Source organism: Protopterus annectens, chromosome 10.part0 (genome assembly GCF_019279795.1).
Source record: "Protopterus annectens isolate FY-2018-M chromosome 10.part0, PAN1.0, whole genome shotgun sequence".
In the NCBI taxonomy this organism is placed as follows: Eukaryota; Metazoa; Chordata; order Ceratodontiformes; family Protopteridae; genus Protopterus; species Protopterus annectens.
Window position 1 is genome coordinate 1,116,509,386 of NC_056744.1, and position 20,768 is coordinate 1,116,530,153.

At 39.7% G+C, this 20,768-nt stretch overlaps 1 protein-coding gene across 2 annotated transcripts in view; it reads left to right on the forward strand.

Annotated features, from left to right (window-relative positions):
* The window catches only part of LOC122813502 (UDP-N-acetylglucosamine transporter-like), a 683,641-nt gene that overhangs the window by 328,455 nt on the left and 334,418 nt on the right, over positions 1–20,768 (forward strand). For both annotated transcript variants that reach the window (XM_044085849.1, XM_044085848.1), the window contains exon 2: positions 19,788–19,950. In XM_044085849.1, the coding sequence (XP_043941784.1) occupies positions 19,807–19,950 (144 nt within the window). In that variant the 5' untranslated portion in view covers positions 19,788–19,806. The remainder of the gene's footprint in view (positions 1–19,787; positions 19,951–20,768) is intronic.

Consider the following 20,768-nt stretch of genomic DNA (forward strand, 5'->3'; position numbering starts at 1 on the left):
CATTGTAGAACTCTCATCATCTCTACCTAATTCTCAGTGGTGGTACCCTTTTCCTGAACAATGTGCAAAAAAATGCCTTATATGTCTTGGGAGCCAAATGAAATTATTGCCTACGACTGGTACTTCTGTGGACATGGTGGGTATTCTGGGTAAGTGACAACTTACTGAGAAGTGGAACAGTGCTATACTTAAAGTCAAAATACTTAATGTGACTCTACTCTGCTCAGGAGCGAAATTATGCTGCTTGTGTTTTGTTCTTTATTGCTGTCGGATGTTGCCTCTGCGATTAACAACACATTACTGGATAAGAGAGTCTTCTGCACCAACTCAAACACAATCTGTAGCCCACTCTGCATGACAGAGGTTCAGTTTTGTTTGTTAATAGTGGAGTATATCTGTGACCAAATATGTTGCTTGTGTGTATAAGAGAGTAAGAGAGAGAGACTGTTTCTCCATGTACACCGAGCACTGAGCTGCATGACATATGTGACCTTATTGCTTTATGTTAGTTGGTGAGATGGTGTCGAGTATGTGCCCTTTAAGATGCTTGATGCTATGTTTCACTACATTCAATCAGGTCTGTGTATAATGGTCTTGAGTATTGCTATCATGGGTATCAGTATCACAGACAAACAACATACTGCTTACTGTACCATATAATAAAAACTGAACTTCTATAGTGCTTATGTTGAAATTACTGAATGAATGGCAGTTGTTAACAGCAGTAATAGAATTTTTTTCCTAAACCTACCATGGAAACACTTTCTACTATACCCTTACCATAAGCTAATGCTCTGTGTTCACCCTTTAAAATCATTAACATCTGTTTAAATGTATTTTTTGGTTTTACTTTGACTCTCTGACAACCTTTGCAGAAATGTGATGACTAGCAGCACAGAAAATGGTGACACACATAACATTTAACAGAGTCTGGCAAGTTTATGAAGTTCTTAGGCACACTGCATTATGAATCGCATTATTGTATTGATGTGCACAGATCCCCATTGTGATAAGCAAGTTGAAAAAAGCATGAAAAAGTGCTGAATGGCAAATGTTCTTACATCCGTCTGAAATGTGTATGTGCATGGCTGTACCATGCACAGCAACATGCAGCTTTGTATTTACCTGAGTTGCCTGTAGTCACTTTGCTTTAGGTGTAGCGCACAACTTAGCAGGGTCATTTTCACACAAAAGCCATCATTCTGTTTCTTGACTCTGGCTTGGACAGATGACTTCTGTGAACGCTTAGGGCAGCATCCCCCCCCCCCCCCACCAACTGATATTTTTCTGCCTATATTACTATATTACATCAACTATAGGAAGAGGATGCATGCTGCCCAGGCAGGTTTATATAAAAAACTGTGTGGACACAGCATGCTGACTAAGTGACCACTGAAGAAGTGTCATCGTATTATAATGGTATTCAGAGAAGGCAGCCTGACAAGCTTGCCCAGTGGGTGTAAAACGTTTAGAGCAACATCCACAGTAAGTCAGTAATTAATCTTTTCTGTAGCTTACAATTCAGTAGATGTAAGATGGATATATTTCCAGATTGCACTATGACACTTTTGACTATTTAGCTGAACTTTTACTGTGCAATACAATGGCAATCACCATGCAGTCTATAAAAAGTATATTGCTTTAAGGTAGAGTTTCATGCATTTTTTCTTTACCAGTATGCAAAAAGTGGTCATTATTTTATTCATCACTTCTCAGCACTGTACTTCCTGTGTACAGCATGAATGACTTCATAAACTAGAATAACATACTTCTCTCCCTCAAAACTACCATAACTATATCTTTCCTGCACAGCTAGTAACAAGTGAGCCAGATTGGTAATATAAACCATTGCACCTTTGTCCTTTCCTGACTATGTCTAACTCATTAAGATATGCTCTGTCTATATAATTACCCTAAGTTTCACTGACAGAGAACTCTGCAATACTTGTCCAATGTTTCACCTGCATACAAAACCATCCAAGCTAAGATAAAATATTTCCTTGATTAGCTACACTTGTACTTACTTTAAAAAGTGATTGCTACTGATTTTAAGCATTTGTTTTAGGATTTATAGGTTCATAGGTTCATAGGTAGGTACTAGGCTATTGGCCCTAGGGCCCATATAAGCCTAGCCAAAAATGTACCTTGGCGTTCACCACCAAAGAAAATTATTTTTCTGTGTCCCTGTCGAGCAGAGCCACAGAAGTAATCCCTGGGGTGAATTTCCTATCTCCCATCCAATCATCAAGATTTTTCTTGAAGAGTGCTAATGAGGAGCTCTGTTTGACATAGATAGGTAGTCTGTTCCAGAGTATGGGAAGTCTCTGGGACAGGAATCTATCCCTCCAGCATGTTCTGTTTATTCTGGTGACAAGGTTTAGGTCCCTAGAGCGTGTAGCTCAGAGGGATTGGGATTTCTTTAAGTGGAGCATGTCCAACAGCTCTGAGGTTTGACATAGCTTTGTATGTAGGCAGAGATCACCTCTGAGTAGGCGATATGCGATGGAGTATTTTCACACTGAGCTTGATCGAAAGAAGGACACTGAGGAAACTCGGAGCTATAATATATAACATTAAGTATCCTGTTTTTGTTTATTTTGTTCTTTATTTCTTTGTTATTTATAGCACTTTGTGTACTGTGTATTTTTCTAGCTAGTTTCACTGTGTGTGAGGTATTAACTGGAAACTGTCCACTTTTCTTAAGCATCTGTTGGGTTGTTTGTTTCTGATAACTTGTTGCAGTTAAACTCTTTTTTCTAGAGGCTCCTTTAGCTGTTTAAAACTTTCATTTAAATGCTCATTGCTGCTTTTCAGCTGTGAGAAACATTTCTGTAGTTTGTTCTAAGTAGTGGGGATATTTGTAGCATTTCCATATTCAGGCTTGTATTTGGGCCTAGTGTTTGTAGAGGCTGTGTGTCTGAGCACATATTCAGGGACATCTTGGTTTAGCCAAATCCATCAGGCATTTCAGTAAGAGAGAATTGTTTGAGGTCATTGGCTGACTGAGGTCACCTGGACTACAGCTTAGACTAAGCACCTCATTGGTTCTTTTGAGATTTCTTTCTTAAAAGCTGCCTCAAGTTTCAACTTTCTGTTACCTAAGAAGTTCAGTTGTGAGTGTTCTGCCATTTCAAACTGAGCTTGATCAAAGGAAGGACACTGAGGAAACTCGGAGCTATAATATATAACATTAGGTATCCTGTTTTTTGTTCTCTATTTCTTTGTTATTTATAGCACTTTGTGTACTGTGTATTTTTCTAGCTAGTTTCACTGTGTGTGAGGTATTAACTGGAAATTGTCCACTTTTATTAAGCATCTGTTGGGTTGTTTGTTTCTGATAACTTGTTGCAGTTAAACTCTTTTTTCTAGAGGCTCCTTTAGCTGTTTAAAACTTTCATTTAAAGGCTCACTGCTGCTTTTCAGCTGTGAGAAACATTTCTGCAGTTTGTTTCCCACACTCCCTCCCTGTTGGTATATGTTTTTATAGTTGGTGGCTTTGCAGTTGCCCGCCCCTAGTGTAAATTTGATCTGGGACCCTTCCCCCCAGTCTAGTGTCATTACCTCATTCTACCCAGTACAGGGAGAACATTTGAGAAGGCCAATCAGCTTAGTTTTTGCTACTCCTTTCTCTTTCCTTTCTCTCTTTCCACTTAAAAAAATGTATCTGCTTTTTCTGTATTTGTGTTTCTTCCTACTTTATTTTGCTTTTGCGTCATCTTAAAAGTACTCAGTTGTATTTATTACTGCTGGTGTAACTCATTCTAAGCCTTTTAGTTTAAGCACTTGGGCTTCAAACCAGTTGTTTTACATTAGGAAGGTTTGTGGCCTGCACTGTGGTGGCAGGACAGGTAGCTTACATCCTTCTAAGTTGGGAACTGCTGATTGAGGGCTCAGTGTCTGTTATTCTAAAAGTGTATTAGTTCTCGTTTAAGCACTTGGGCTTCAGGCCAGTTATTTTACATTAAGAGGGTTTGTGGTCTGCACTCTTGTGGGAGGAGAGGCTGGACTCTGCCCTTCTGAGCTGGGAATTTCTGGTTAAAGGCTTATTGTGCCTGCATATTTGAACTGTTTCTTACTGAAATTGGTACACCTTGTTTGCTGTAGCATAGACTAGATCCAGGCCTGCTGAATCTAGCTTTGTTTGTATGCTTGTTGTTTGTTTGCTTGTTATTTCCCTGAATCGCTAATTCCACCTAAAACACAGCTTTTCAGTGCTTATTGTACTTATTTCCTTGTTTCACTGGAAAGAAAGTTACTGTTTGCCATTTTTGCATTTAAGTTACCTGTAACACATTGCATTTAAGTTACCTGGCACTTGCTCACTAAGTCAGCACTAAAAAATTAAAAGCACTACACCCTCACAAACTCCCCTTGAGTACCTTGTTCCCCATTGGCCCTTTTTTCAATTATAAAGGAATTCCCAATACTATTCTAGCATGTCCAAAGGTCAGTTGTCAATCTCCTCTCCGGTCCAGCTGGTGAATCTGGGAATCTTGAGGCAATGTTACAACTGCCTCATGTACACAGACAACCCTCTCCTCCTCCCAACAAATTCCAACACATGTGAGAGATGCAACCATATAGCCAAACTGGAGGCTAAGCTCTCTCAACTCAGTACTGGTGTAACCAGTCAGGAGGAGAAGGAAACCACACTCAATACAATTCCAGTCTCACATAGACCTACCACGACAGCAAACCAAACACATAAACACACAAAAACATACTCGGAGTCTCTAAATAAAAATCTGCCTAAGCAACAGACACCTCCAAAGCAGACACCCAAGCAACCGCTACCCCAAAACAAAACACATGCAACAAATAGCTCACAAAGCCAGTGTGCCGAATAGTCACAGCCCTTAAGGCTAAACAACACACCTGATACACTTGTAATAGGTGACTCTATCGTCAGGCGCACTGACGTCCCGCTCACCAAGCTGAACAAGGAGAAGGTCATGGTGTGCTGCCTGTTGGGCGCTGGGATCCGCCACATAACACAAGCCCTCAGGTCACTCCAAGGCAAGTGCAAATATGACTCAGTCATTGTCCATGCTGGTGTGAATGACCTGAGACATACCTCCCTGGACTACATGAAAAGAGACATAGAGGAGCTCTCTGAGCATGTAGCCCAGGCCGGTATGACCCTGACCTTGAGTAGCATCTTTCTCTCACCAAGAATGGTGCCACAATATGAAGACAGCATGATCAATTTCAACAATTGGCTTAAGTATTGGTTTCATTCAAAGGGGATCCAATGCCTGTCAGCCTGGGATGACATGCTCGACAAGCCACGATGCTTCACTAGGGAACCCCCATAGTGCCTTTTTTATGGAAGGCTCAAAAGACAAACCCACCTCCATAGGCATCACAAGGGATAAGAAACTAAGAGTAATGCTACTCAATGCCAGAAGTCTAAACCTCAAGATGCATGCACTTGAAACTCTCCTTAGCATGGGGAACATCGATATCTGTGCAGTAACAGAAACCTGGTTCAAGGCTCCCGAGAGCACCCCAGTACTACCAGGTTATACCTCATACCATGCTTTTCAGCCCCAAAACTTGGACCGAACCACAAAAGGAGGGGGAGTATCAATAGTCGTCAAAGATACCCACACCTCCAGGTTGGTGGCACAGCACGAAGCATCAGAGACTATCCATGTGCAACTAACAGTGGGTAAAACTGCCTTCCAGTTTATAGCCTGCTACAGACCACCCTCCCAAACCCAGGAACCCCACTTGGCCTTCCTGAGAACACTGGAAAATATGAAGGTCTCTCCAAACACCATTATATTGGGTGACCTCAACTACCCAAACATAGACTGGGAGCATTACTCTAGCTCCAACACCCTAGCCCAAAGTTTCCTAGAATTTATAAACTCAAATGCTATGCAACAACTTGTTACCACTCCCACAAGAGGGGAAAACATACTGGACCTGATCATCACCAACATGGGGACTCTATGCTACAGACCAGAAGTGTATCCCTCACTGGTAAATCAGACCATAAGCTAATCTCACTGGATAGTCACATCCCGACTCCACCCCCTGCCCAGAATACCACAGTGAAAAACTTCTCTAAAGCAAATTTCACACTCCTCAAAACCAAGGTGGAATCCTTCAAAGCCCCAGGGCCTGTGGAAAATACAGCCCAGACCACAGAATCCTTTATAAACGCATTCTATGAACACCTTCAGGTATGCATGGATCATGCAATCCCAAATAAAACCAAGACCCAATCCTCCAAAGGTGGACATCCTGTCTGGTGGACCCCAGCCATAAACAAACTATACAATAGAAGGAGGAAGCTACTACATGATAGAGCAAAATCCCAAAAAGGGAAGGCATCTCTGATCAGTATTAGCAAAAAACTGCGGGCACTCATAAAATCATCTAAGGCCAGCTTCAAGAGAAAAATTGCACAGGACACTAAAGATAATCACAAGGCTTTCTTTAGTTATGTTAGGAACCTGGGTGGGAATTCCCAGATATGCTCAGAATTAGTTCAAAATGACAAAAAATACACCAAACCCACAGACATTGCCAACATCCTAGCTGACAGGTTCAGCGCAAACGTCTCCCCCCCCATCAAAAGAGGAAATATCTATCCCAGCAGAGTGCTGCCCCCCTGACATCTCAGATGCTCAGGTAAGAGCTGCCCTCTCCAAAGCAAAAAACACAGCATCAATGGGACCAGACAGTGTCCCAGGCTGTGTCTTACATGAACTCCAAGAAGAGCTAAACCCAAACATAAAACTACTGTTCAATCTCAGCCTTACTACAGGATATGTACCCAAAGAGTGGCGTACAGCAACAGTGGTCCCTCTCCACAAAGGTGGTGCCTCAACGGATCCTGGAAACTATCGCCCCATAAGCCTGACTAGCTTGGTCTGCAAAGCTATGGAAAGGATCATCATGGACCTCATAAATAAAGATATTGGGGACCTACAGACACTGGATCCTACCCAGTTCGGCCTTGTTAAGGGCAGATCCTGCCTCTTAAACCTGTTTGATTTCTTTGAAACAGTCACCAAGGCCATTGATGAGGGGAAGGTGGTCCTCACAGCCTACCTGGACCTCGCAAAAGCCTTCGATACAATACCTAACTCGGGCATTATAAATAAGCTCACCAGCTTAAATATAAACCCCTATGTCACTAGATGGGTTGCGAACTTGCTCAAGGACAGAAACCACATGGTTAGAATTGCTGGAGCCATGTCAGACTCCAAACCAGTTACAAGTGGCATCCCACAAGGCTCAGTCCTGGGACCTCTCTTGTTCGGTATATATTTCTCGGAGGTACAGGCCAATACGGAAGGACTGTCGCTGACCAAGTTCGCAGATGACTGCAAACTGGGCGCCATAATCGACTCTCCAGCTGACACAAGCATCCTCCAAAAGGGCCTCATAGAAACAGACAACTGTTGCCAGAGCCATGGCCTGAAGCTAAACGCCAAAAAGTCATCCCCTTTGGCAAAAACAAAGTTCCCACAAATTACCACATAGGTGGTAATCCATTAAGTATAGAAGAAGTAATTAGGGACCTGGGGACCCAAGTTGATAGCAATCTCTCATTTGACAACCACTTGGCCACAGTGATTAGAAAAACATTTTATATAGCCCACCTAATCATGAAGGGATTCACATCTAGATCAGGGGAGGTCATTGTGCCTCTTTACTCATCCCTCATCAGGCCTATAACTGAGTACAATGCCCCTTTTGGGATATACCTTACCAGACACCTGCAGCAACTGGAAAGACCCCAAAAGTACCTCATCAAGAGGATCAAAGGGCTCAGACAGATGCCATATGCTGCCCGGTTAAAGAAACTCCAGCTCTACTCAGTGGCATACCGCCTGCTCAGAGGCGATCTGTGCCTGACATATAAAGCCATGTCCAACCCGGAATTAATGGACATACTGCACCTCAGAAAATCCAAATCCCATCAAGCTACGTGCTCGAGAGACTTGAACCTCAGGACTGAAATAAATAGGACATGCTGGAGGGACAGATTCATAACCCAGAGGCTCCCTTCACTCTGGAATAAAATCCCAGTCCAGGTTAGGCAGAGTCTCTCATTGACTCTCTTCAAAAGGAATCTTGATGAGTGGATGGGAGATCGTAGGTTTACCCCGGGTATCACTTCTTTGTCACTGTTAGACAGAGGCACAGTATACTAACCTCGAAAAAGGGCATAGCAAAATTAATTTAAAATGGGTGGCGAAAGCCAAACACACTCTGACTAGGCTTATAAATGCCCTAGGGCAGATAGCCTAGTATGAACCTATGAACCTATAAAGCTGGAGTTTTTTGAGACGGTCTGCATAGTGCATCTGTTTGAGGCCAGTAATCCTCTTTGTGAGGTATTTCTGTGGCCTTTCCAGTTGTTGTAGATGTCTTGTGAGGTACATACCAAAAGGGGCATTGTACTCTTTAATGGGTCTAATGAGTGATGAGTAGAGGGGAACAATGACCTCTTTTTTTCTGGATGAGAAACCTTTTGTGATGAGGTGAGCCATGTAGAAGGATTTCCTGACCACTGTGTCGATGTGATTATCAAAGGAGAGACTACTGTCCACCTGTGTCCAAAGGTCTCTTATCACATTTTCGGCATTAAGTAGATTGCCAGCTATGTGGTAGTTCATGGGTACAGAGTTTTTACCAAAGGGGATGACAATACACTTTTTGGAATTGAGCTTCAGGCCATGGCTTTGACACCAGGCATCTGTCTCAGTGAGGCCCTTTTGTAGTATGTCCCCATCGTTAGGAGTTTCAATTATGGCTCCTAGTTTGCAGTCATCTGCAAACTTTGTTAGCCAAAGACCTTATGTGTTAGCCTGTACTTCAGAAAAGTAGATACCAAACAGGAGAGGACCCAGGACTGAACCCTGTGGTGCTCCACTTGTCACTGGTTTGAAGTCGGATTTGGAGTCTGCTGCTTTCACAGTGTGGGTTCTGTCCGTGAGCCAGTTGGCAACCCATGTTGTGACATAGGGATTTATACCTAGTTTAGGGAGTTTATCTATAATTCCAGAGTGGGGGATGGTGTCAAAAGCCTTGGCAAGATCTAGATAAGCTGTGTGCACCACCTTACCCTCATCTATGGCTTTGGTGACTGCTTCAAAGAAGTCAATCAGGTTTAAGAGACATGATCTGCCTTTTACAAATCCGAACTGGGTAGGGTCCAGAGTTTGGAGATTACCAATGTCTTTGTTTATGAGTTCCATGATGATACGTTCCATGGCCTTGCAGACCAGGCTTGTCAGGCTAATGGGCCTAATTTATTTAATTTTGTAGCAAAAATAGTGATTTCTCTGCTTGTTGGCTTTCTTAGTCTGTGTGCCTCCAAAACCCTTTGCAGAAGGGAAAATTAGCCAGAGACTTAGTGTCATGTAGTAATTTGTTGTTTAATCTGCACTTGAGATCTGCTTTTGCTGTGCTGTTACATTCAGAAATTCCAGGATCAGACATCTGGTGGCAGAAGGTGAGTACCTGGTCTCTCTGCGTTGGAAAGTAAAGCTTGTTGTTTGTTGTTTATTCTGCTCTTGAGAGCTGCTTTTGCTGTTTTACATTAACAGATTCCAGGGTCAAACGTATTGTGGCAGGAGGTGTTTACTGGCTCTCTTGAGTTGGGAAGCACTGTGGGAAGCTAAGAGTGTGGTTGTTTGTTGACTAGAGGTCATAGGAGTCAGTTTACAAGCTGTGTTCTTTACTAGAAATCAGAAAGCTGCAAGGATCTTTGTTCAATTACATATGACCCTATAACAGTTTTCTTGTGTATCAAACAAATTCAGTCACCCTAGCTAAAATAAGAATATTTTTTGATGAACTACAGTTGTATTTTCTTTATACAGTGATCACTAGTTTTTGACCATAATTTAACATGAATTTAATTTTGTGGCAAAAATAGTAATTTCTCTGCTTGTTGACTTTTCTAGTCTGTTTGCCTCCAAGGGCGAATTGCTCAGGGACTTAGTTGTTTGGTAGTTATTTGTTGTTTAATCTGCACTTGAGTGCTGCTTTTGTTATGCTTTTACATTAAGAAATTCCAAGATAAGACATCTTTGGCAGAAAATGAGTACCAGTTCTCTCTGAGTTGGGCAGCACTACTAGTTGTTTATTGTTTAATCTGCAGATGAGATCTGCTTTTGATGTGCTTTTACATTAACATATTCCAGGGTCAGACATCTTATGGCAGAAGGTGTTTACCTGGGCTCTCTGAGTTGGGAAGCACTGAAGGATGCTCAATGTGTGGTTGTTTATTAGCTAGATCGCTAGTTGGCTTATTTAGTCTATCTGCTTCCAGATCTCTTTGCAGAAGGGCAAATTAGCCATGGACATAGTTGTTTGCTTAATATGAACTTGACAGCTGCTTTTGCTGTGCTTTTACATAGAAATAGGCTTAGTGCAGCTAGCCTGAGTATCAAATGATGCTACCATTTCCTAGCATTATATAACATCATGCCCTTAACCCCAGAAACTACCCTAAGGGACCCCTGTTAAAACCTAATCCTTAATCCTAAACAGCCAATCCTATTACAGGACCAGACAACATGGATATGCAATTTTCAAATGTTTCTGTGGCCAGCTTGATAGATTTGGGCATCCTAATGCAATGCAGCAATTGTATCATGTTCCCAGACAACCATTTAATCATTAAAGAAAATAACATGGTATGTGAGAGATGTAAATACACAACTTTCTTGGAGGCAAAAATCTTGCATAGAAATAAGGTTGTCAGGAATACTCACACTACATCTCTCACACATACCATTCACCACACACAGATTGTCTTATGCTCAGGCACTTAAAACACATTTCCCAAATCTTAAAGACCTCCAAAGCCATATAATGGCAACTCTCCTCTTCAGCAATCACTAAAGCACTCACCAAAAAGAATACCAAACACCTCACATAAGCCTACACCTAATAGTCCCCCAAGTGCAAAGCCCATAAGACAAGCATCCGGTTTACCTAATACTCTTGTCATTGGGGACTCCTTTATGTAACACACAGATGCCTCACTCACCAGGTTGGACAAGGAGAAGATAGCTGTTCATAGATTCATAGGTGTTTACTAGACTAACTACCACAAGGGCCTTTTAAAGCCTAGCCATGCATCCCAAATCTGTGACAAGTTCTGACACCCTTGATAAGTGTAAGCATGGGCCTGGGAGATGAACCATTTACAAGTTACTTGTTTGCATTAGAGACAGAGGTGTCAAACCAGGGACTCATTTCCAGTTAGTTGCCTATCTGGAGCCAAGATCCACAATATCACGCATGCACTCAAGTTACTGCATCCCAGGTACCAATATGATTCTATCATAGTTCATGTGGGTGTAAATGACCTGAGACATACCTCACTGGACTAAATATGAAAAGAGACATAATGGATCTCTCAGAATATGTGTCACAGACAGATATAAGCCTTGCATTGAGCAGCATTCTACCTTCAGTAAGGTTGATGCCACAGTATGAACATAAAATGATTAATTTTAATAACTGGCTTAGTTTCTGGTGTTACTCAATGGGGATGTAATACCTGTCAGTATGGGAGAACATGGTCAAAAGACCACATTGCTTTGCCAAGCATGGGTTTCACCTGACCCCTTAGGCTTTCAGATATTGGCTAAAACTGTATACATCCCGTTAGAGCCTTCTTAAGGCAATGTAAAAAAGATAAAACTACCAACATAGTGAAAAAGTCTACAAGCAACCTTAAGGTGTTACTGCTCAGTGCTAGGAGCCTAACAAAAAAACTCCACACCCTTCAAGCCCTCCTCAATCTGAGGAATTGTACACATCTATGCTGTCCTGGACTTGGTTAAAAGACATAGACAGCACTCCAGAAGTTCAAGGCTACAGTGCCTTCTACACATTCAGACCAGTAACAGCACAGACTATGGCCAAATGTGGAGGTATTTTGATCAGTGTTAGTAGCAAACACACTTACAGGTTGGTTAAACAGGATGATGTCATGGAGCTCATCCATGTGCAGATCACCATAGATAAGGTCCCGTACCATATTATGGCTAGCTACAGGTTACCATCTATGTCTTAGAGTCTCATGACTCTTGCCTAAGCCTACTAGAGGCACTTACCATCTAACCAAACACCCTCTTCATGGGTGACTTTAACTACCGCTCTATAGACTGGAAAATGTATGCTGCCTAAAACTCACAGGCACAACCCTCCATGGACTTTATTAACAAAAACACCCTGGAAGGCGGGTCACCATGACAATGGACAAGGGTAAAAAAGTGCATAGTGCTTATCTTGACCTAGCTAAGGCATTTTACACAGTACCTCACTCAGGCATTGTTGACAATCTCTCTGAGATGGGCATAAACCCTTACATAACTCACTGGTTTGCCAGCTGGCTCACAGACAGGACACAAGAAGTCTGGATCAGTGAGACCACCACCATCAAGAGATGGGTCTCTACTGGAGTACCCCGGGGCTACATGCTAGGCTCATTCCTATTTGGCATCTACTTCTCAGAAGTCAAGGCTAATGTTAAAGGCCTATGGCTTACCATGTTCACAGATATCTGTAAATTAGGAGGTATTATAGATTTAGCCCAAGACAAAAATATCTTGCAAGTGGGTTTAACACAGGCAAATAACTGGTGCCAAAGCCATAGCCTAAAACTCAATTCTAAAAAAATGCATTATAATGTCCTTTGGGAAACTATCAATGCAGGTTAATTACTCCATTGATAAAATGCCCCAAAGAGTCGACCCAGTAGTAGGGGATCTGGGAACATATGTAGACCGCAATCTTGCCTTTGACCAATATGTAGCAAATATAATAAGTAAATCATTCAATGTCACGCAACTTAAAGGTAAGGGTATGGAATCCAGGTCCAAGAAAACTATAGTACCACTCTACCCAGCTCTTATCAGACCTGTCATTGAATTTAATGCCCCCTTGAAACACTTGCAACAGTTGGAATCCCCAGAAAGGCTTCTCACCAGGATAATTCAGAGCATGAAAACCCTGTACTACACTGATTACCTAAGACTCTGTTTCTGTATTCACTAAGGCTCTGTTTCTGTATTCAGTCTCCTAAAGGCTGTTAAGAAGGATCTTTGTCTGGCTTACAGGACTTCCTCAGACCCAGCTCTGATGGATCTGTTGCATATGCACAAAACAAACAACAATAGAAATACCAGATTTGAGGATCTGAACTGCACTTGTGGTATAAACAAAACATGCTGGAGAGACAGATATGTGCTGCAAATGATCTCTGCATTATAGAGTAGGCTGAATATCCATGTAAAACAGAGTTTATCCCTGACTCTATTCAAACAAAACCTTGACAATTGAATGGAAAATCGTAAATTTACCCCTGGTCTGGCCTTGATGTCCCTTATGGACAGAGGCCATCAGTAAGATGGCATTATTCTAACTAACACCCCCCCACACACACAAATCAGTAGCTACATGCCTACTACCATGCCCCCTCCCACATATGATACTTGGGACCCAAATGGTTAGGCTTGCAAGGACAATAGTGGTTGTTAGCATAGTAACAACCTATGAACTTATGAGGTTTATGTTGTCAAGCCTCACTTACTTCTTTATTGCACATGCATATTGAACCTTGTATTATTGAACTTAATGTTAGAGCTCTTCTACTCAGGCCTCCACTGAAAAGGGGCATTGCCTAGTCAGACCATCCCAGTAAATAAATGTAAATAAAATAAATAAAATGCAATGATCTTTTTGCAGCAGAAGTATCATTCTAAATTATCTATTCATTACGAACACAAGAACGGCAAGCAGAAAAAAGTCTGAGTTCTGTTTTAATATGAAAGAATGACGCGCTTTTCGTTTGCTTCCAAAGCAAACTTCTTCAGATTACAAATGCACCATACAACAAAATGCATTTAAATACCAACAGGTGATACTTTTTACCTATCACCACGAACCTCCTCACCTTAGAAACTTTTAAAGAAACACTCGCACATTAAAACTGCTACTCACTACTATAAAGTTACAATATGTGAAGCAGTGCACATCAAACAGTATAAACTTACATGAACCCTAAACCTATCTAAAAAATCTTATTGTTTTCAAATTAGAATAAAAAATACATTATACAGTTATATTTAACATTGCTCAATACTTAAAAAGTATCATACTTATGAATGAGACACACCTAAAGAACTATAAAACATTTTCATCTTTGCAAGCTTTTCAAATTCAAAATACAGCTAATAGAACAAGCTTCATTTATACCAGGGTAATTATAAGCGTTCAATCTAATTTGCCACAGTAATTCTAATTCTTCTAACCGTAAGGGTACATGACCACCCCTAATGTCTATAGCTACCAGGTCTATAGCCATGAATTTAAATTTGTGGTCTTTGTGCAACTGTATGTGTTTAGCTAGTGCGTTGTCAGTTTTGCCTTTAGATATTGCATACTGATGTTCGTAGACCCTATCACAGAGTCTAGAAGAATGCTATTTTTTGAAAAATATGTTTCTGGGGCGTAAGTGCCCTGAAACATTATTAGATTCACTAATAGAAGAAGTAAAAATCAAGAGATCTAATAAGATTTACAACCCTGTACTCAGTGTCAAACAGTTAGTTAACATTCAAATGCAAAGTGACAATGTGAGTAATTTATCAGTTATGGCTAGTATCAGCAGTGAGGTGTCAAAAACTAAACCAGACTTCCATCTAAGCTTTACCACTATGTTTACGGTGGACAGCCAAGTTGTTTTGAGGATTATACAGAAAAACTGGGAACTATTTAGAATGAATCCAGTACTATTTAGAAAGTTGGGTGACAGTCCTAAAGTGGTGTTTAGAAGGCGGAAAATTTTAAAGAACTTGCTAGAACAACAACATAGAACCATTCCCAAAATAACAGGTATGGGCAAATGTGAAGCTTGTAACTTTTGTAAACACATTGAAGTCACCAGTAATTTCTGTATAAATGGTGTACAATTTAAATAAAAAAAAACGGTTCAACTGTAATTCTAGGTACGTGGTGTATTTAGCTAGATGCCAATGCTGTACTACATTCTATATTGGAAAAACGGAATGGAGACTCCATGATAGGGTCTACGAACATCAGTACGCAATATCTAAAGGCAAAACTGACAACGCACTAGCTAAACACATACAGTTGCACAAAGACCACAAATTTAAATTCATGGCTATAGACCAGGTAGCTATAGACATTAGGGGTGGTCCTGTACCTTTACGGTTAGAAGAATTAGAATTGCTGTGGCAAATTAGATTGAACGCTTATAATTACCCTGGTATAAATGAAGCTTGTTCTATCAGCTGTATTTTGAAATTGAAAAGCTTGCAAAGATGAAAATGTTTTATAGTTCTTTAGGTGTGCCTCATTCATAAGAATGATATTTTTTAAGTATTGAGCAATTTTAAATATAACTGTAGAATGTATTTTTATTTTAATTTGAAAATGATAAGATTTTTTAAATAGGTTCAGGGTTCATGTAAGTTTATACTGTTTGATGTGTACTGCTTCACATATTGTAACTTTATAGTAGTGAGTAGCAGTTTTAATGTGTCAGTGTTTCTTTAAAAGTTTCTAAGGTGAGGAGGTTCGTGATGATAGGTAAAAAGTATCACCTGTTGGTATTTAAATGCATTTTGTTGTATGGTGCATTAGTAATCTGAAGAAGTTTTCTTTGGAAGCAAACGAAAAGCGCTTTATTCTTTTGTATTAAAACAGAACTCAGACTTTTTTCTGCTTGCTGTTCTTGTGTTCGTTTGTTCCAGTTTTTCGTGGGCAGTGTGCTTGTTACCAGTTATCTATTCATTACTTTGGAAGCTGTTACACTTATACAATTCATTCAGGTGTTCCCACAATTTATTTCTGATGGGGTGTTATGTTCTGCAGTTTCTATTTTCTTAAGGTAAGCTGTTTGAGAACATGGTGGTTATTTTGAAGAACGTTCTTCCCCAGTTAAGAGGTTGAAAGTTAGCTTATTAAATATGAGACCATCTTGGTTGACTGACTCTAATGAAAAGGTTCCGGTTTTTTATTTGACAGTAAGATGTGGCCTGTAATTTCATAACAATAATTTGGAGGTTAAAAAGTTCAGCAAGAATGCATCTCTGGCAAACATTGATAACCAGCTGTTCCTGGTTAGGGAGAGTTAGTGAAGCTATCTATTAGGAACACAGGAACTTGGAAACAATAATAAACAAATGAGCACAACAGCCATAAGATGCCTGGCTATATACAACTTTCATCACACACACTTAAAAGAGCTTACCACCCTTTACAAGTACTTCATAGTAGCGACCTCCCAAATCAGGCAGACCACGATACCACTGGTGAAAATTTATGCCTATCCATCCAATCATCAAGTCTAACCTTAAAGTTAGATGAAGTAGTACTTTGCTTGACCTGCAATGGTAACTTATACTACAAGCCTGGAATGCACTGAGATCGGAACCTAGCCATCCAAGTAACTCATGTTTATTTGTTAATATAAATTTAAGTTTCCAGTAAGAGTGTTTGCAGAGGCACTGGTTTTGTGAAGAAATAGGAGGTCATATAAGATTGGGTGTTTCATGGCTCAAAAAAGTGAGAAACAGTTCATCTCTCAATATAAATTAAGTTGGTTTAATCTATTGGGATAATTGAAGCAGTTTTGGCCTTTACATAGTTTTGCTTAAACATCTGTGGGTCTTTCCAGTTGAGTAAAATGCTTGGATTTGTGTATACTAAAAGGGCCATTGCATTCTATTATGGGTCTCATGAGTGAAAATTACAGTGGTAAGATGACTTCTTTGGATCTTGAAGATAGACCTCTGGAAAATATCTGGGACAGATAGAATAATTTCCTGACTGTTATGGCTTTATGATGACTGAATGAGAGAAAGAGTTGTCCAAGTAAGTACCCAGATCTCTTATGACCATACCAGTTTGACCATTTATAACTTTAAATGAGTATTTCAAAATCTGGTCTTTCAATGAATAAGTTAACAAACCAACATATTTTGTTAACAGCAACCTGCAGAATATTGCCATTTCATGTAGACGTTCATTGTTGTGATGAGCAGAGAGCACATTGTTTTTTGAATAAGTATATTTATGATATATGTGAGAAGGCTGGTCAGTCTACATTTTAGCTTTAATTTAGAGAGGATGCTGATGGCAGTGGCTTAGTATGAGACATGAAAGTGAGCACTGTTCAAAAACGTGCCAATACACTTCTGTTGCTGGGCCATAGAGAACATTTCCTCTTTTTGGATTTCTTTTAAACATTTTATTTCATGTAATGATGGAAATTTTGGAGCACTTTGTTTATAATAAACCTCTTGCATGACATCCATTTCCAAATTTTTTGAAATGCCTTCCCATGTTTGGTGGATGGTCTGATCTAATAAAGCATATACTTTTCACTTAAGTGGTAAAGTTTAGAGGGGGACATCATGGGGTGAATGTTTATAGACTGAGAATGACAGTAAGTCTTAGTTTGGGATCTTATGGAACTTCTGTTTAACTGTTCTGGTGTGCAGAATTATTAGTAGAAATAACCCAGAATCTCTTACACCATCCTGTTTTTGTCTAAATTGTTAAATAGACTGTGAAAGACCACCGTTTCAAATGCTCATTTTGTGAGTAGGCCTTCTGTATATAGGCCCTTTCCATGATCAGATAGATTTGAATAGTTAGGAATATATTGCCATGAGGGTGCTGTGCCATGCTCTAGTACCATAGTGTTTATTAGATAGGATAGAATATTTTTTCATGTGTTCTGAACAAGCACTTTCATAGTACATTTTCCAGAATGTTGATCACATTTCATTGATGAGTGGGTAATGTGAGAAGGAGGAGGGAGATTAATGTTTGACAATGGCACTATGTTTAAGGTAATGTGGAAAATATGTTTCACAGGCTTGTTTATGCTGAGGACAGGTATTTTCAAGAATTCTGATAAAAATCTAAGAGTTAGAAGTTGTAGAAGTATCTATGTTCCGAACATGATTTTGACCTCTTTATACTTAATACTTATAAAGTGAAAGGCTGATGCTTCAACCTGATGATGTAGTCAAATTGAAGTACTGGGGTGCGGCCGTTGCTGTAAACAGTTGGAGGAATAACTGCGATGGAGGAGATTCAGTTTTGAATGTTGTTTGGTGTTTGAAAGGAGAGAGTTTTACCAGTTTTATTAGCAATTCTTATGTAGCCTATAAGAACTTTTCAAGATTTCTAGCACACACTTTGACTTTGCTGAATTAATTATTGCTTTCAAGTATGTTTGTACTTCAAGTTAAGTCTCAGGCTTAGAGTTATCTGAGTTGTTTGCTATCCTTAATTTTCCCGGCATATTCCCATTGCACTGTATAAGATTTAAGGTCTAGTCTTAGCTGGGTGAAGCTATATTTTACCTCCAGTTCTCTACCTTAGGGTGATGAGTCAGTCTTGGATAGAAAATAATACATAGAAGGTTGAAAGAGCAGAAACTGGGTTGTTGTCATTAAAACAAATGCATATCAACTGCTTCAAAAATGTTATAGTTATTGCATTAATCTAATCTATTAAATTGTAAATTACCAAAATATAATCTGAGAGCTATCAGTTATTACTAAAGCTTTTACAGCTGAAGAAATTTTGTAACTCTATTTGTAGTAGTTTTTTTGCTGCTGTCTAGTGTATTGTATCACAAATTAGTTAAAAGCAGTACTCAGATCAGAAGAAAGGGTATGATCGGTATGTGTACCTGATACAAGTACTGAGGTGCAGAGGATGTACAAGTACAAATACCTTTCAAATTGATAACTTGATTTGATTAATAATCTTTTCTAGGGATAAACTCTTGGCTAGACTTGTAAGGGCCCCAGGGCCATTAGCCTAGTAACCTCATATGATCCTGTGAACTGTTCTTCATGTACTGTGTTACTTCCAGATCATTCTTCTGTGGCAGTATATATTTGAAACAAGGTTTTATGTACACCAGCTATTAGCACAAATGCAAATGTCACTTGAAAACCATGAATCTATGTCAGCAGTTTATGCAAAGGCTAAGCTGGTTGCAAAGTCCTCACAATTTGGGATGAGGCCCAAATTACAGCCTATTGTATCTTCATCATCTCCAGGATGTCAGAAGCTGGAACCTTTTTTTATGCTGAAATAGTAAACAATGTTGCTGAGTTAGTCAACAAAGCATGTATAAATTCCCTTTTTCTTTCATTTTCTGATGTCCTCTGTATTCTCTTTAGGTTCCAGGAGGACCAGGATGCAAACCCTATCAAAAAATAATTGGTAGAATATCTGGAACCAGTCTTTGATAGGATGCCAGTGTTTTGTATGATATAAGTTCACTTAAAATGCTGCTAGTTTTAATGATGTCCTTCACCACTAAAATTACCAGGGTCAGGTTTCTAAGACCACACACACACACACACACACACACACACACACACACACACACACACACACACACACACACACACACACACACACACACACACACATGTACACAAAAATATCAAAAACGATTAAGTTTCTTGTAGATGACTTTCACAAAATAGTTTAACATACTTCAGGGCTATTTTGAATGAGTAATACATTTTTAGTAAGATATTTGAAGTAAATGCAGTTTCTTAAACCTGAGGTTGCTTGGAATTGCATGTTTTTCACACACGCTCCCAGACATTAGGTTATAAACGAAACTGTAGTCAGCTGTATCTTGGACATTTCTATACTATACCAGCATGTTGTATATACTGTTTTACGTTATATATCAGTGCATAATTTTAATTGCTGTCATATTTTTGTTTATGTTCTAGCTTTGTTTCAGTTCGTAAGATGGAAGAATATCTACAGTTTGAAGAAGAAGAGATGAAGCAGGAAAAGAAGGAAGGAAAAGAGCATGAGCACATTGATGATGATGATGATGATGATGAGACAGTTCCATTAATTCCTGTACCAGAAAATGAGAGATCACTAGTGGTATACTTTTATTGTTCTGTTTCTTATCAGCACCTACATAATTCAGTTTCTTTACTATTTAGTACTGTTATTACTTATTAATTGTTTTGCAATCAAGGACTAATGACCTAACAAATTAAATAGGAAAGGTAACATCCTAGGGTGGAATTTGTCTGGCTGAATAGTATTGAACTTCTTAAATACTGCTGCCATCTTACTGAGGTCAGAAGAAATGGTATGACCAGGAACATGACAGAGTTAAATAAGAGCTTCAAGGGCTTTTTTGACAATGTAGAATAACATATATACTTATTGATACAGACTAATGTCACTATGTGTTTTCAGAACATGGCATATATAAATATATGCTAATTACATTATAGACAACACCCCTTATAGTGTAGACGCAGTGGTAGGTGATCTGGGTGCTCAGGTTGATAGCGATCTAAACTTCAATCACCACATATCCACAGTGGTAAGGAAATCCTTCTATGTGGCACATCTCATAAGTAAAGGCATTGCATCTAGATCTATGGATGTTATAATTCCATTATACTCAGCCCTCATCAGACCAGTAATTGAGTACAATGCTCCCTTTTGCATGTACTGCAACAGACACATGCAACAGCTGGACAGACCACAGATGTTTCTCACCAAAAAAATACAGGGTGCACAAAACAAGGCTTGTGCAGAAAGACTGAACATTCTGTCACTGTATTCTGTCTCCTACAGACTGCTATGGGGAGATCTGTGCCTTGCTTACAGAGCAGCCTCTGACCCAGCCCTGCTAGAAATGCTACACATTCATAAATCAAACTGCATGAGGGTCACTCATTCCA